Source organism: Falco naumanni, chromosome 4 (assembly GCF_017639655.2).
Source record: "Falco naumanni isolate bFalNau1 chromosome 4, bFalNau1.pat, whole genome shotgun sequence".
Classification (NCBI taxonomy): Eukaryota; Metazoa; Chordata; class Aves; order Falconiformes; family Falconidae; genus Falco; species Falco naumanni.
The window spans coordinates 102,512,976-102,528,652 of record NC_054057.1 but is presented as its reverse complement, the minus strand read 5'-3'; the positions used below and the strand labels follow the sequence as shown (position 1 = coordinate 102,528,652).

Here is a 15,677-nt window from a genome sequence, read left to right as displayed (position 1 = left end):
GCTCCTCCTCCCCTTGCCTGCCTCGGCACCAGCCCCACCCTGCTCCCCTCTACCTCTAAGCCCCCAAATTTAAGAGGATCAGAAGAGTGGGCAGCTCCCTTCCAGCAGCCCCAGAGCTGCCCCGTGCATCCCCGCCAGCTGGGGATGCCCATGCCATGCTGGAGTGGGGAGCGCTGCTGGACCACTGCAGGGTCGGGAAACTAAAATTCTGTAAAGGTTGTGCTGAATCCCAGCCCATGCCAGATCATTGCCGAAGGCAGCGGCTGCAGGATCTGGAGAGGGTGGGTAGAGGATGGGGCGTGGGACCCATGGCACTGCAGCTGCAGCTGGCTCTGCAACCCAGCATTCGCCTCACCGTGCCATGTGACTCATCCTTTTTGCCACCCGACACAGAGGTGAAACCTTACCTGGGGCTGAAGAAAACAGATTTTCCTCGTTTCCCGCTAAGGCAGCGGTGAGGCCGCCTGCCTGGCAAGGACAGGGCAGGGAGAGGCTCAGCCCTGGTGCTTCCTGCATGCCTGCTGTCAAACCGGGGGGCTCCCATCCCTGGGGGTGGCATGACCGCCTATGGGGCTTGGAGCTGGTGCTCCCCCCATGCCTGCAGCTCAGGGAAGCACCCTGCAGGGACCAGGGCTGGTGGGACCTGGGGAGATGTTTTGGGGCTTCCATGATCTGACACCTATGAGGCAGCAGAGGCTGTGCCGCAGGGGATGTGTGGCCAGCTGGCAAGTGGCATTTGGGGACCAGGGTGGCATGCATAGGGCAGGCAGGGGTGAGGGGCTGGGGTTAGGGTCAGCCCTGAAAGCTTGATCAGCATCAGTGGAGAGGAATCAATGCGCTTTGGGGCAAAGCCAACCAGAAGATAGGGAACCCCAAGCCTAGGCTGTGGGAATAAGGACTGGTGGTCTGGCTGCTAGCCCGCCAGGCTTGGGAAAAGGCTGACAGCTTTTTGGGATGTTCCCAGAGAGACTGGCGTGCAGCGGCGGCGCAGGGCAGCTGCGTGAGTCACTCGCACCTGGTGTTCTCCCTCCACCGAGGCAGCGGCAGCACCGTCTGTCCCGCGCCCCGGGCCGCAGATTCCTTCCCTGGCCCTGGTATGTGGCGGGGAGTTGGGAAACACCACGGAGGGGGAGGCGTTCTCATTCTGGGGACCCAGCACCCCCGCATGCCCCCCTCCAGTGCCAACACAAGGGGGATGCTGCTGACAAGACCGTTAAGATGCTCCTGGGCTGCCTGCGGGGGAGCAGGGTTTGGGGACCACCCCACTTTGGTGCCTGCCGTGTTCGCGGGGGCCGAGGTGGCAGGCAGAGCCCCCAGCATGGCTGCGGAGCATCACTGCCCCGGTGCCTCTGCCGGCGGTGCCCGCTGGGGATGCTCACCCCAGCGCTGCCCCTGTTAGCAGGGGTGACCCCTGGCTGCCCGTGCCCTGCTGCCGGCACCGCGCCGTGGGGCTGCTGCACCAGCTCCGGGCCCGGGGCCAGCCACAGAGCCCTTGGCAGGCCCCTCCGCTCCCTGTTTAACGAAGCCCCTTGTCTAATTGGGACAGGCGGCCCTGCCTTCATTAAGCGAGCTCTGGCGGGAGGAGGGTTTGGGGACAGTCCTGACCTGGGGATGCTGGACCCACAGCTGGACCCACAGAGCTGGGGCTGGCAGGGGGAAACCCGTGGCCACGGTGAACTTTGGAGCCGGCCGGCCAGGTTTGGGGGCCGGGGCTGGGGCCTAACGAGAGGAAGGCTAACGAAGAGGAGGGGATGCACTGCTTGCTGCGCCTTTAAGAAGAGCGGGGGCATCGCCGCTCCTCCCCTGCTTGGGAACAGTGTGTGCCTGGGAAAGTTGCCTGCAGCCGGCCCTGGAGCATCTTTGCTCAGTGGCAGGTGACCCTGGCCCGGGCCCCCAGCTGTGAGGTGGCCCTGGGCCCCAGGGACCCCCAGGGTTGCTCCCCTTGCTGCCCGCAGGAAGATGCCCCCAGACTTGCCTGCTGCCCTGCCAGGAGCCAGAGGGGAGCCCCTGGGCTGGCAGCCAGGAGGGCACAGGTATGTGGGGTGCTGGGGACAGGGTGATGCGGCGTCACCAAGGGGACAGAGGGGAGGTGGCATGGGGCACATGCTGGGGCCATGAGCTTGGGTCAGACCCAGGTGAGCACAGGCACCAGCGGGGAGGATGGGGTGCAGTGTGATGTGACCCAAGGAGCCACGTGGTCCCACGGTGTGCCCTGGGGGTCAAGGGCACCTTGAGGGTCTGTACCCTAGGCTGAGGAGAAGCCCCAGGGGACAGTCCTGCCAGTCACTGTTCAGGCAGGGAATGAGGCCAGGCAGCACAGGGTCCCTGCCCACCTTGCTGGGTATCCTCTCTTGTTCGCCTCCTCCCACCAACCGCAATCACACCACCAGTGGCTTTCCAGCGGGTTGCTCTAGCCCCGGGGTAGGTTCTCAGCCACCAGTCTGTTCTGGTGGCTGCTGGGGGACGGTGTCTGGAGCAGGGCAGGAGGATGCCCCACAGCTGGTGCCAGGGCAATCCCTGTACTTGAGCTATGGGTGCTGGGGTCCCACGTGATGGGTACCATAAGCTGTGGGTGCAGGAAAGGTCCTGGGCAAGGCTCAGCCATCCTGCAGCCTCGTGGGAGCTGCGCTGGCATGGGGAGCAGCCCTTCGCCACCGCCACCGTCCTTCCTAGGGCTGGTGCTCAGAGCCAGGCTGTAACCGGAGGGGACCAGGGGCTTGGGTCCCCGTGGCACCTCTGTCCAGCTCTGTCCAGGGCCAGGCAGTGCCCTGAGGTCCCTGGGGACGCATCCCCTCCAGATGGATGGAGGTGTGTGGCCGGCTCCTGGCTGGCAGGTCTAAGAGCCACTTGCCATGTTCCTGGGATGTGAAGGATGGAGATGCTGGAGGGAAAACCGCCTTGAGCCTCGCCGGTGCCCACTCAGCCCCACACCGAGGTCACACTGGGCAAGCCCAGCAGAAACCCTGCTCGGGGGTCCAACCCCCCCCTGCTCCATCCCCACCTCGGTGCCCTCCGGCCTCTGCCCAGGGCGCACCCGGCGAGGGAGCCAGGGCTGGTACTTTGGGGGGGAACAGCCCGAAAAGCCACTTTCCCCCCATCCCCGGGGAGCGGGTGGGAAAAGCCCTTTCTGGGGGGCCGGGCTGGGCGGGGGCCGCGGTGCTCCCGCTCCCCCCCCGGCACCGCGCTCCGGGCCGCCCTCAATAAAGGGGCGGGAGCACCGGGGGCCGCTCCGCGCCGGCACCGCCTGCGCCCGGCTCGGCACGGCACGGCCCGGCACGGCTCGGCACGGAGCGGAGCGGCACGGAGCGGGGCGGCACGGCCCGGCACGGCGCGGCCCCGCGGGGTTCCCGGGTGAGTGCGGGCGGTCGCGGGGGGCCGGCTGCGGGCGGGGGCCGCTGCGGAGCAGGACCGAGCCCCCCGCACGGGCACCCGTGGGCGCTCACCCGCCCTCCCGCGCCGGGGCGGCCGTGGGGGCTCGCACCTCCTGCGTGCAGCCGGGCTGGGCTGAGACCCAGCGCGGCCATCACCGTGGTGTCAGGCTGGGTGACCCCGCGGGCGTGTGCGTGGGCAGCGGCGGGGCGTGAGGGCTCACGGGCAGGGCTCACCCACCCTGGTTCCCCTGGAGCACCCCGCTTTGGCCACCCATCCCGGGGCGGTGGGGAGCCCCTGCAGGCTGGGGCAGCAGTGGGCAGGAGCGGGCAGGGTGGGCTGCTGCCGGTGCCGAGGCGTGGGGCGGGCGGGCGGGCAGGCAGCGCCAAGGGCTTGTGGAGGCAGAGCCCGCGCACACCCTGCAGCCGGGGCTGGCAGCCTCCCCTGGCCTGGGCACGGCTCCCCCGGGCGCCAGGCAGCAAGCGGGGCCGCGGGCCAGGCCTGGCCAGGCTGAGCGGGAGGGCTGGAGCGGGGCCAGGCACCGGCCGGCATGGGGCACGCACGCGACCGTCCTCCTGTACCCTGTGCCACCGCCAGCCCGTGCCCTGCCACGGGGCAGCTGCCGGCACCGCTCCCACCTGGCCGGACGCTGGCCAGCCGCTGCCCACCCGTCACTTTTTGGTGAGCCAGCAGACCTGGCCCGCTGGGTAGGGCACTGGGTGCTGCCGGCTGCTCCTCCGGCGTGGGGAACATGTGGCAGCGTGGCAGGGCACAGCCCTGCTGCTCCCTGCCCCGGCTCAAAGTGAGGACTCTTCCCTGCGCCGTGGGGTGCCGGCAGTGGTGCCCAGGGCAGTGCTGGCACCGTGCCCTCCCGAGGCTGCCAGGTGTCCCGGCACGGCATGGTGCTGGGACATCCTGGGCCCAGCCACTCTGCCACCGCTGCCCTCAGAGGTGTGAGGCTGCAGTGGTGGCATCCCCTCCCACAGGCTCCCACGATGAGTGGCTGGCTCCTGCTCCTCGCCATGCTCCCTGTGCTCCTGGCCCCCCCGGCCGCCATGGCGCAGAAGAGGAGCCAAGGTGGGTGCTGAGCACTGGGTGTACACGATGGGTGGGGTGAGAGGGCCCAAGCACCGCTGTGCCATGGAGCCAGCCTGTGCCCTGAGCACCATCGCTGCCCCGCAGCAGTGTGCGAGGATGTGCTGGAGGCCGACATCGCCTTCCTGGTGGACGGCTCATCCAGCATCGGCAGGAACAACTTCCGCGCCATCCGCACCTTCATGGACGACCTGGTGGGGCCCTTCGTGCAGGTGGTGGGTGAGAAGGCGGTGCGCTTCGCCGTGGTGCAGTACAGTGATGAGCCGCGGTGAGCCCCGGGGAGAGGGCATGCAGGGCAGCGGGCAGCAGGGCTGGGAGGTGACACAGCCCCGCACACCCCCCAGGGTGGAGTTCCCCTTCTCCCAGCACACCGATGGCACAAGCGTCCGGAGGGCCATCCAGCAGCTCAGCTACAAGGGTGGCAACACACGGACTGGCGCTGGCTTCCGTTACATCGCTGACAACTTCTTTGGCCCCTCGCAGCTCCGTCCCGGGGTCCCGCAGGTACATGCAGGGCAGTGGCCCTAGGGACACCCAGAGTGTGATGTGGTGAGTCCGCAGGCCCTGGTCTGGGTCTCATGGCTCTGTCTTGGCCCCGCAGATCTGCATCCTCATCACAGATGGCAAATCCCAGGATGATGCTGAGGGGCCAGCAGCAAAGCTGAAGAGCCAGGGCATCAAGGTCTTTGCCGTGGGTGAGCAAGGCTTCAGAGCTAGGCAAGGGGGTTTCCCGCCGGGTTCAGGGTCCCTGCCCTGACCCATCATCTCCATCCCTGCTAGGGGTCAAGAACGCCGACCACAAGGAGCTTATCCGTGTGGCCTCAACACCCACTGAAGCCTTCTTCTTCTACGTCGGTGACTTCAAGCTGCTGGGGACGCTGGTGCCACTGATGACACGCAGGGTGTGCACAAGCGCTGGGGGGACCCTGCGCATGCTGGGTATGAGCCCCCATCCTCCTCCCTGTGGGGTGCAGCTGCCAGCAGTGCTGGCTGCCAGGCTGTGCTCACCCTGGTTGCACCCTTAGCACCCATCCTCCCCAAAATGCCCTCCTGGCCATCCTGTCCCACGGGGCACGTGGCTGTGCCACCCTGGCAAGCTCTCCCCACTGCCCGATGCACCCTGGAGACTATGGCCCCTGCGCTCCCCTGCAGATGGGCCGAGCCACACTGGTCCCTCCAACCTGGAGATCCTGGAGCGGGGCCTCGACCAGCTGCAGATCCGCTGGACGGCAGCCAGCGGCCCCGTCACAGGCTACCGGGTTCAGCGTGTGCCGCTGACGGGGCTGGGGCAGCCCGTCGTGGCGGAGAGGCAGGAGGTGAGTGCTCCCACCTGCCTGCTCAGAGTCCCCGGAGATCCCCGGTGGCTCCATGTGTGGCCTGGGGATGGTGAGGGGATAACGCAGTCCCTGCCCAGGTGAGACTGGGACCACGGGAGACGAGCACTGTGCTGCGGGGGCTGCGCATGGGGACGGAGTACCTGGTCACTGTCACTGCCCAGTACGCCAACAGCATCGGCGAGTCAGTATCCAGCCGAGCACGTACCCGTGAGTGTCCATGCCCACAGGGACACGGGCAGGTGTCGGGGGTCTGCGGCACACGGGACTAGGGGCTCATCCGTGGCTCTGTGTGCCCCTAGAGAGCCGTGCTGGCTCCGTGCTGGATTTCCGTGTGGTGGAGACCGGACCAACCTTCCTGCGTGTAGCCTGGCAGCCTGGCCCTGAGCCGCCCCAGGGCTACGGCCTCAGCTACGCTGTGCAAGGTGAGGGCACGGTCCCTGTGAGGGGACAGTGCACAGCTCGGTGGGCCGGGCAGGACGTGGCAGAGGGTGTGCGTGCGTGGGCGTTGATGCAGGGGGTGCATGCCTGCCTTCACCACAGCGGCCAGCACTTGTGTACGGGCTGTGGGGCACCCGTGCGTGCAGAGGTGTGGAGGTGGCGCGTGTGTTCCTACACCCAGAGGCTTTGGTGTGCAAGGCTTGGGGCATGTGCTTGGGTGTGCACAATGCCTGGGGGCCTGCTGTGTGCCCCAGCCTGGAGCTCAGAGCATGGGTATACGTGTGCCCCCACGATTGCTGCGCATGGGGGGCAGGCGGCAGACCCCCGTCCCAGCCATGCGCTGGGCTGGAGCTGCACACCTGGCAGCCCCTCCTTGGCCCCGGGCACTCCGGTGGGTGCCCTCATCCTGGCCGACATCCCAGCCTCTCCCCATGCTCCCCACCCCTGGCACGGCCTGGCATCCCTGGGGCAGGGTGCCGTCCCACAGACACCCCTTCCCTGCCAGGCCCGGTGCATGCTGTGCCCCTGTGCCCACCTGCACCCCCCCGCCTCCCCTCCAGGAGCAGCCCAGGGTGAGGAGAAGAGCCTGGGAGCCAGCGCACAGTCAGCCACGCTCAGCAACCTGCGCCCCGACACTGAGTATGTGGTAATGCTCCGACCCCGCTATGCACAGCAGCCCACCGTCCCCGCCACGCTCACTGCCCGGACACGTAAGCACCGTGCCTTGCCCTGGGCCCAGCCAGGGATGCAGACAGGTTCCCAGCACAGGGATGCCCCTGCAGTCACGATGCCCTATGGGGAGGGGGCTGCCTGGCCCATTGCTGCCTGGAAGATCCCAACAGGGATGCAGGCAAGCATGACTACAGGGTGATGCTGTGTGCTCCCAGGGGGAACACAGTACTGTGCACTCTCAAGCTCCTTCGCAGCCGTCTGGGAATGTTTCCACCAGAGCTTTCCCCACGTGATGTAAAAATGTCAACTGAAAAAATGCGGGGTTTTGTTTTTTATAAATTGAAGCACTGCACTCTTCAGGAGGAAAGTGCGGTTTCCACCGGGAAAGAGTGTGGTGGAAAGCATCGCTGGGCAGGAGCGGGGGTGAGGCCCCAGGGCAACACCTTTGCAAGCCTCAAATTTTGGCAAACCAATTCCTTCAGCTGCCCCAGGCAGCCTTAACCCACAGAAAGTATTTAAGGCATTAAGAGGAAGGTGTCTGAGCTCCAGTTTGCTGGAGCTGGGGTGCTCTGAAGGAGCTGTGTGGGTGTGGGCTGCACTCGGTGACTTCAGTGCAGTTCAGCATCCATGAGCAGGGGCAAGGGGGCTTCTTACTCCTGGAGCAGGTGGGTTTGCAGGTGAAGGTGCTTCCCCCTGCCTCCTGCTCCACTGTCATGTAGGGGATGCGACAGGCACCTCTTGCCCACAGGGCGCCTGGTGGGCATGCAGCACTTGGCTGTCCACAACGTCTCGGCGCAGAGCATGCTGCTGGCCTGGCAGCCCGTTGGCGGTGCCACCGGCTACCGGCTCTCCTGGGCAACCCTCACAGGTAGGTGCCTGTCCCAGAGCTTGTGGCCCTTCTGGTGGCACCAGGGAGGAGAGACGTGGGGGTGGTGGCACCCATTGCCTGGACCCCCCATGGGACTGCTGTGCCGGCTCTCACAGGGCAGGACAGGCATAGGGTGGACCTGGATTCTGGGCGGACGTCACACGCGCTGGGGGGGCTGCAGCCCAACACTGACTACGTGGTGATGGTGGCCCCACTTTTTGGGCAGCTGGAGGGGCCCACAGCCACTGTGCGGCAGAGGACGGGTAGGTGACGGGTACGGGTGGTGCCATCCTGCCTCTGGCTTTACTTACGCTGCCATTACCATGGGATGGGGTGGCAACCATCCCCTGTGGCCCCACACCATGGTGATGCTCCCTACCCTGCCATGTGCGGGGGCTGGGGACATGCTATGGTGGGTGGCTGGTGGCAGAGTGTAACAGGATAGCCTGGCCCACGGGATCCCTCTTGCAGAAGTGGGCACAGAGCAGACACTGCGGACCAACATCCTGGGCCCCACGTCCATCCAGGTGCTCTGGACCAGTGCCCGTGATGCCCGTGGCTACCGCCTGGAGTGGAAGAGAGCCACAGGTGGGATCAGGGTGCCCAGTCACCCTTGCAGACCCCCCATGCCAGCAGCCAGCAGTGACCTTCCCCTCCCCACAGGACTGGAGCCCCCCAGGACGGTGTCCCTCCCCAGCAGCACCAACACCTACCAGCTGACGGGGCTGCAGCCAGGCACTGAGTACCGCATCACCCTCTACACCCTCTATGATGGTGGTGAGGTGGCCACCCCCGTCACCACCTTCCAGACAGGTGAGTGACTACTGTGGGTCCATGGGTTGTCCCCCGCCCTCCCAAGCCACTGGGATGGAGGAACATCTCACGTGGCATTGCTCAGCCTGGGGACCCCTTTGGTTGTGAGCCCCTCCTGGTCTCTGGTCACTGCCGAGGGTGAGGATGGGAGATGTGCTGTCTGGGCTGTGCAGCTCCAGCTGTGCCTCACCGTGTCCCCTTGCAGGTGTGGAGGCACCTGTGGGTGCCGTGTCGGACCTGCGGCTGGTTGAGGAGTCGGGCAGGTGGGTGCGACTGGGCTGGACTGGTGTTCCTGGTGCCACGGAGTACAAAGTGGTTGTGCGCAACAGCCAGGGTGAGTCTGTGGACAGGGGCAGGGACAGCACCCAAGGGACCCTGGCTGGCTGGCGCTGAGGGTCCTGTGGCTGCCCTGCTCCCGGCAGATGGCACGGAGAGGACAAAGCGTGTCCCAGGCAGCCAGACAGGGCTGGAGCTGGGTGACCTCCAGGAGGGCATCGCCTACCTGGTGCGTGTCTCAGCACTGGTGGGCAGCCGTGAGGGCAGCGCCGCCACGCTCACCGTCCGCCTCAGTAAGTCCACATCAGGGTTTGGTGCTGTGAGTCCCGGTACTGTGTTTTCTCCCCCGGCATGCATTTGCCACCTATCCCCCTGCAAGCGCTCAAGGTGCCAGGGTGGCCGAGGGCCCCCCCTGGGCACCCCAAGGTGACGCCATGGTGCCGTGGGGTGGTGCAGAATACCCAGCTGTGGGCAGCATCTCGGAGCTGCGTGTGATGGAGGCCGGTCCCAGCCAGCTGCGGGTCACCTGGCGAGGGCTACCAGGTGCCAGCGGCTACCTGCTGACGTGGCGAGGCAGTGACGGTGAGCATGAGGACCGTGGGGTGCTGCAGTAGAGGTGCTGGAGCCCTTCCCATCCTGGCCATTTCTCCTAGGTCTGGATCAATCCCGCTTTCTCCCTGCCGACCCCACCACCTTCACCATCGAGGGGCTGCGTGCTGGCATTGTCTACACCGTTGGTGTCACAGCTATTGTGGATGGCCGTGAGGGCAACCCTGTCACTGCCACGGGGCGGATAGGTGAGGTGTCCCCCTACCTGTCACTGCTGGCTGGTGCCGCTTGCTGTGAGCCCGGGTGACAGGGGTCCTCTTGGTGTCACAGCACCTGAGCAGGTGGGGACAGTGTCTCAACTGGAGGTGCAGGCATCCAGGAGCAATGTTGCCCGTGTCACCTGGGTTGGTGTGCCAGGAGCCACTGCCTACCGCGTGGTGTGGAGCCGCAGGGACGGTACTGTGGGACAGCATCAGGGGTGGGCTGCGAGGGCAGCAGGGTGGGGGCCTGACACTGCGGTCATTGGCAGGGGGCTCGGAGACCAGCCGGCGGGTTCCCGGCCACATCAGCTCTTTTGACATCCCTGACCTGGAGGGAGGTGTCTCCTACACTGTGAAGGTGACAGCGCTCGTAGGCAACCGTGAGGGAAACCCTGTCTCCATCATCGTCACCACCCGTGAGTGCTGGGGTGGGGGGCAGCATCCAGGGTGGCACCAGGCACCCTGTCCCTAATGCCTGTCACTGCCCCGCAGCGGAGGCAGCCCCACTGCCCCCTGTCAGCAGCTTCCAGGTGACGGAGGCCTCGGAGCACCGCCTGCGTCTGGCCTGGGTGCCAGTGGCCGGCAGCGCCGGGTACCGCCTTGTCTGGCGCCTGGCTGAGGGTACGTGTGGCCGGCTGGCACCCCTGCCTCCCCCGCAGCCCCCGCGTCACACCCCCTCACCTCTCTCTCCCCCCCTGCACAGGGGGGCCCCAGCGCAGCCAGCAGCTCCCGGCCACCACCAGCTCCTACGACCTGGGCGGGCTGGAGCCAGGCCGGCGCTACCACATCAGCATCACCAGCCTGGCCAGTGGCCGGGAGAGCGAGCCAGCCACCATCACTGCTGTCACCGGTAAGGAACTGCATGGAGCTAAGGGGACGCTGGACCCCTGATGTGGGGCTGGAGCCCAGAGGGGCATCCAGGGACCGGGCTGCCCCAGCCTTAGGTTGGGGAGGGTGGTGGGTGGGGAGCTGGGAGGGGGGTGGTGGCTGTCCCATGGGGCCAGGACACCCTTTCCTCTTCCTTGGCAGCTGCCCGGGGCCATGTCACCAACCTGCGGGTGACAGAGGTACAGAGGGACTCAGTGACGCTCACCTGGACCCCAATTCCTGGCGCCTCTGGCTACGTCCTTTCCTGGAGCCCCCCCACAGGTGCGACGGGTGGGTGGCCCCGGGATAGGGGGCAGCATCCCTGCAGGGTCTTGGTGTCCCCCCTGACTCTGTCCCCTGGGTGGCAGCTGGTGGGGAGACAGGGCAGACGCTGTCTGGTGCTGCCAGCTCCCAGCAGGTTTCTGGGCTGCGCCTGGGCCAGCGCTACACCTTCACCCTTCGTCCGCTCCTGGGGAGCGCGCCGGGCGCCGAGACATCTGTCACCGAGCGCACAGGTATGGTGGGGTCACTACAGGGATGGACTGGGCTTATCTCTGCTCTGGTGGCAGCTTCACCCCTTCCCTGCCTGTAGTTTGCAGGGATGCCCGTGGTGACATTGTCTTCCTGGTGCACGGCACCCGTGACAGCTCCTCCGGTGCCGATGCTGTGCGCACCCTCCTCTCCAACACGGTGTCAGCCCTGGGGCGCCTGGGCCCTGAGGGCACCCAGGTAGGGGGCTGCTGCATGGGCAGGGGGCCTGGGTGTGTGGGCAGGCAGTGGTACCCACTGCTCCCCTGCACCCTTGCAGGTGGCTCTGGCCACGTACAGCTACCGCAGCCTGCCCTGGCTGCTCCTCAACCGCTCCAGTGACCTGCCCGCTGTGCTGGAGCAGATCCGCACCATGCGCTACGAGGAGCCCAGCGGCAATGCCATCGGTGAGGTGCGGCACTGGGAGCCAGGGTAGTGGTTGGTAGGATCCTGCTGACTGTTCTCTTCCTCCTTCTCCCTCCCTAGGGGCAGCCATCACCTTTGCCAGGACCTACCTGCTGAGCCCGGGTGCAGGGCGCCGGTCCAGTGTGCCAGCGGTGCTGGTGGTCCTGGCTGATGGCCCTTCTGGGGACGATGCCATTGCTGCGGCCAGGGACGTCAAGGCTGGTGGTGAGGATGGATAGAGTCCCAACAGGGTGTGCAGGGAGTTCTGCGGGGTGCTGAGGGTGCTCTTGGTTCAGGAGTCCGGGTGCTGGCGGTGGGCTTGGAGGGGTCAGACCGAGAGCAGCTCCGGCGCATGGTCACTGGTGAGGACCCGCGCTACATCTACAGTGATGGTGGTGCCCTGGCAGAGCTGGAGGGAGAGCTCACCGACGACCTCTGCACCATCATCTCCACCAGGGTAAGGGGCCAGGGTGCCCCAGGGGGCATGAGGGGGAGCAGCCTCATGGGGGTCAGGAGCTTCTCCTGCTCCTGGGTTCATATGGGCTTCTCTTGTCTTGCCAGCCGGAGCCCCAGCCGAAGCCCTGCACGGTGCAGTGCCCCAAGGTGAGCATCGCCACGCCGTGCCGTGCTGCGCCATGCCTTGCCATGCTGCGCCATGCCATGCTGCAGCACAGGGGCTCAGCATAGATCAGGGTCCCCCCAGCTTGTTGATGGCAGCAGCGCAGTAGGGAGCCGAGCATGGGGGTGCAGCCCTAACCCCTTCCCTCTGTCTCCTTGCAGGGCGAGAAGGGAGACCGCGGCGAGGCAGTGAGTGCTTTGGCATCCCCCCCCCAGCTGGTGGCACGGGGTGGGGGCTGCCTTCCCCAAACCCTGCTGATGCTAGCCTGCGGGGGATGCTCACCGCTGACTTTGTCTCTGCAGGGACCACAAGGACGCACGGGGCCACCAGGCCCCCCTGGCGAGCCGGTAATACCCTGATGGGGGGGGAAATGGGGGCAGTTCCCTGGTGGGGGGCAGCAACAAGGTCCCTGGGTTCCCTTGTCCTGCCGGCAGGTGGGTGCGGTGCAGGGACCTATCCAGCCCTTGCTACAGGGATGGATGGGACCATCCCTTAGCCACCACCCGCCTGTCCTCTCTGCTGTCCTTCCAGGGCCGCCACGGGCTGCCTGGCCCTCCAGGACCCCGGGGGCCACAGGGTCTGCCGGGAGAGAGCGTCGAGCGGCCGGGCAAGAAGGGGGACAGGGTAAGTAACTCCAACCCCCTCACCCAGGCACCCCAGGATCCCCAGGCATAGCGACCTGGCCCCACAGGGCCTCTCTCTGCCTCTCGTCCCTCCCTTCTCCTTCTCGTCCAGGCTGGAGGAGGGATCCCCTTGGAGACCCCTGGTCCAGCCCCACACTGCTCCCTCACACTCCGGCTCAGCACACAGGGGAAAGGCACCCTGGGACCCGGCTCTGCCATGGGGCTGTTCTGGGCTCCCAGTGCTGGGACCAGCACTGCCTGGGGCACTGCGGGGGTCTGGCAGTGCCGGGGTCCACCAGGTGCTGGTATGACGCTCTTCCCTCCTGCAGGGGTTCCCCGGAGCTGATGGGACACCGGGAAGCCCTGGCCGCCCTGGGAACCCTGGATCACCTGGGCAGCCGGTGAGTGGGGACGTTCCTTGGTTTTGCTGCTCCCGGAGCCTACCCTTTCCCTGTGCCGGTGTGGCTCTGTAGCTGGCAAGGTCACTGCTGTCCCCTGTGTGTGTGTCCCAGGCCAAGTGTACTGGGCAGGGACTGTCAACCCCTGCTTTGGCTGGAGCCCCATCCCATCCCATCCCATCCCATCCCATCCTCACTCCCTTGGCTGGCAGGGATACACACTCACATCCTGAGCTGTTGTTTTCCAGGGTACCCAGGGCATCCCTGGCCCCCGAGGGGATCCTGTGAGTATGACCCCAGCCCTCCCCAGCCCTGCTCCCTGTACACACCCCCTCCTCACTCTTAGCTTTCCTTCCCAGGGGGCACGGGGGCCAATGGGGCTTTCTGGCCCGAAGGGGAACAAAGGCGAGCCGGTAGGTGATGGGCGTGGGGCTGCCCTGTGGGGGTCCCTGGGGAGCAGCGGGGACCCTGATGGGCATACCTCAGTCCCTGGCATCTCCTGGGCCTTGGTGTCTGGGTGACCTCGGAGTCTCCCCATCTACCTGATGGGCTCCTGGCCTTGTGGCACTCTGGCCCCCATCCTGCACGGGGCACACAACAGGGCACATGGGGACACTGATTTTTCCTCTACCTCCTTGCGCAGGGAGAGCCCAGGGTGATTGTGGATGGAGCACAGGGGCTGCCAGGCCAGAAAGGGGAGCCGGGCACACCGGTAGGTGTGTGGGTGGTGATGCCAAAGGATCTCTGCCAGCACTGCCAGGCCGTGCTGCAGCCCCAGCTTAACAGAGCATCTCTGTCCTCTAGGGCAGCCCTGGCCCCCCTGGGAGCCCTGGCCCACAGGGGCCCTTTGGTGATCCAGGTCCCCCCGGTCTGCTTGGACCCATGGGGCCACCAGGACCTCCGGGAGAGTTTGTGAAGGTACATCCCCTGCAGGTGCTGTGTGGGGACAGCTGGGGGGACGTGTGGACAGATGGATGGAGGAACAGCCAGCAACCTGAAGCTGCTCCCCCGTGCACTCCTCCTGGTCTCACTCGTGGGCTGTGCCCCCACCAGCTGTGCCCACGCACACTTACATATGCATGAGCTGGTGCTGGGCAGTGTGGGGAGAGACGCGTGGCTTGCATGTACCCCGATACCACTGATGATGGGCTCTGTTCAGCACGTTCCCCGCCTGTTCACGGGGGCGTAGGAAGAGCCCAAACCTGCCCTTACTTGCTTTTTTTGCCCTTGCAGGGGGAGAAGGGTGACCGAGGAGAAAGGGTGAGTGGCTCTGCATTTCCCTGGTTCTGCCCTCCTGGATGGAGGTCCCTGAGGGCTCTGCAGCCCCTCCAGGGTGCTGGGAAGGACTGAGCTCCCTGGGGCTATCACGCAGGAGCTGATGCCTGTCTCTGCAGGGCCCCCCTGGACTTGTGGATGGGGCAGCGCCTCGAGGGGAACCCGGCCCTCCGGTGAGTTGGGCCCCCAGGCCAGCAGGGATGGCAGAGGGGAGCAGGGCCATGGCAGCCATGTATCCCTGGGGCTGAGCTGCATCACCAGGGGCTAAGCTGTGCTCTCTTGCAGGGCGTGCCTGGGGACCCTGGGCCCCGGGGACCTGCTGGGTCCCCTGGCCTGAAGGGAGAGAAGGTAAGAGGATGGTGGAGATGCTCTGTCCTGGGGCTTGGACCCCACACTGCTCTCCAGTGGGGGTGCCAATCCCCATCTCACGGGCACGGCTGTTGCCTTTCCTAATCCCTAGGGTGATGGCAAAGAAGGTTTCCCAGGGCCACCTGGCCGCCCTGGGGACCCAGGAGACCGGGTGAGTTTCCCGAGAGAAGGTAAGGCGGGCTAGAGCTGGCCTCACCAGCAAGCCGAGCCCAGACGGCACCCTGGAGGACTCCTGCTCCAGACAGCCTGGGCATTGACCCCGCCACGCTGGAGGTGACATCTTCTCCATCTTCCTTTGCAGGGCCCTCGGGGACCACCAGGGGAGCAGGGCAGGAAGGTGAGTGGTGCGGGGACTGAAGGGGTGCTCTCGCCTTGCCTTCAGCGGGTTCTGTGCCAGGACCTGCGCCATTCCCTGCAGGTCCTGCTGCCCCTGACCCCATATTCCTCCTGTGCCAGGGAGACCGTGGGGCGCCGGGTGAGCTGGGAGAGACGGGCGAGAAGGTGAGACAGTGCCGGAGTGAGACTGTGCCATTTGGCAGCATCGGCGGGTCCTGATGTTCCTGTGGCCCTGGTAAAGGCTGCACTGACCCTCAAATAAAAAAGCCTAATCAATTGTAAATATGGCAGAAGACACTCCGTTCTATTACCACCCACTGCTTGTTACTTTCATTCAGTTTTTAAGGAGTCTGCCTCTGAGGTATGGTCTCTAATCACAATTACAGCGCTGGCTGTACCTGGGGGTGGCTGTCAGACCCCAGTGATCTTGGATGGGATTCGGGGCTGGGCCCGGAGGGCTCTGAGGCGGTGCGTGGGGTGGGGGCAGTGTGGTGTGGCGGGAGGAAGGCTCCCTGAAACCCTCCTCTGCTTTGTTCTGCAGGGGGACCGTGGTGTGCCAGGCCCCGAGGGAGAGAAGGTA

The 15,677-nt window shown here is 66.1% G+C and overlaps 1 protein-coding gene across 1 annotated transcript in view; it reads left to right on the top strand.

Annotated features, from left to right (window-relative positions):
• The first annotated feature begins 3,305 nt into the window (after positions 1–3,305).
• The window catches only part of COL7A1 (collagen type VII alpha 1 chain), a 30,975-nt gene continuing 18,603 nt past the window's right edge, over positions 3,306–15,677 (top strand). The window contains exons 1-44 of the mRNA XM_040590499.1: positions 3,306–3,351; positions 4,356–4,446; positions 4,552–4,732; positions 4,809–4,968; positions 5,066–5,159; positions 5,245–5,403; positions 5,617–5,780; positions 5,879–6,008; positions 6,101–6,223; positions 6,800–6,949; positions 7,660–7,779; positions 7,896–8,042; positions 8,251–8,367; positions 8,443–8,592; positions 8,798–8,926; positions 9,015–9,161; positions 9,325–9,450; positions 9,522–9,665; positions 9,748–9,873; positions 9,947–10,093; positions 10,170–10,298; positions 10,381–10,527; positions 10,707–10,826; positions 10,913–11,059; positions 11,137–11,273; positions 11,353–11,479; positions 11,559–11,702; positions 11,774–11,934; positions 12,039–12,080; positions 12,258–12,284; positions 12,399–12,443; positions 12,628–12,720; positions 13,049–13,120; positions 13,366–13,401; positions 13,477–13,530; positions 13,761–13,829; positions 13,922–14,035; positions 14,351–14,377; positions 14,512–14,565; positions 14,678–14,740; positions 14,853–14,912; positions 15,063–15,098; positions 15,218–15,262; positions 15,639–15,674. Coding sequence (XP_040446433.1) covers positions 4,365–4,446; positions 4,552–4,732; positions 4,809–4,968; positions 5,066–5,159; positions 5,245–5,403; positions 5,617–5,780; positions 5,879–6,008; positions 6,101–6,223; positions 6,800–6,949; positions 7,660–7,779; positions 7,896–8,042; positions 8,251–8,367; positions 8,443–8,592; positions 8,798–8,926; positions 9,015–9,161; positions 9,325–9,450; positions 9,522–9,665; positions 9,748–9,873; positions 9,947–10,093; positions 10,170–10,298; positions 10,381–10,527; positions 10,707–10,826; positions 10,913–11,059; positions 11,137–11,273; positions 11,353–11,479; positions 11,559–11,702; positions 11,774–11,934; positions 12,039–12,080; positions 12,258–12,284; positions 12,399–12,443; positions 12,628–12,720; positions 13,049–13,120; positions 13,366–13,401; positions 13,477–13,530; positions 13,761–13,829; positions 13,922–14,035; positions 14,351–14,377; positions 14,512–14,565; positions 14,678–14,740; positions 14,853–14,912; positions 15,063–15,098; positions 15,218–15,262; positions 15,639–15,674 — 4,581 coding nt within the window. The 5' untranslated portion in view covers positions 3,306–3,351; positions 4,356–4,364. The remainder of the gene's footprint in view (positions 3,352–4,355; positions 4,447–4,551; positions 4,733–4,808; positions 4,969–5,065; positions 5,160–5,244; positions 5,404–5,616; positions 5,781–5,878; positions 6,009–6,100; positions 6,224–6,799; positions 6,950–7,659; positions 7,780–7,895; positions 8,043–8,250; positions 8,368–8,442; positions 8,593–8,797; positions 8,927–9,014; positions 9,162–9,324; positions 9,451–9,521; positions 9,666–9,747; positions 9,874–9,946; positions 10,094–10,169; positions 10,299–10,380; positions 10,528–10,706; positions 10,827–10,912; positions 11,060–11,136; positions 11,274–11,352; positions 11,480–11,558; positions 11,703–11,773; positions 11,935–12,038; positions 12,081–12,257; positions 12,285–12,398; positions 12,444–12,627; positions 12,721–13,048; positions 13,121–13,365; positions 13,402–13,476; positions 13,531–13,760; positions 13,830–13,921; positions 14,036–14,350; positions 14,378–14,511; positions 14,566–14,677; positions 14,741–14,852; positions 14,913–15,062; positions 15,099–15,217; positions 15,263–15,638; positions 15,675–15,677) is intronic.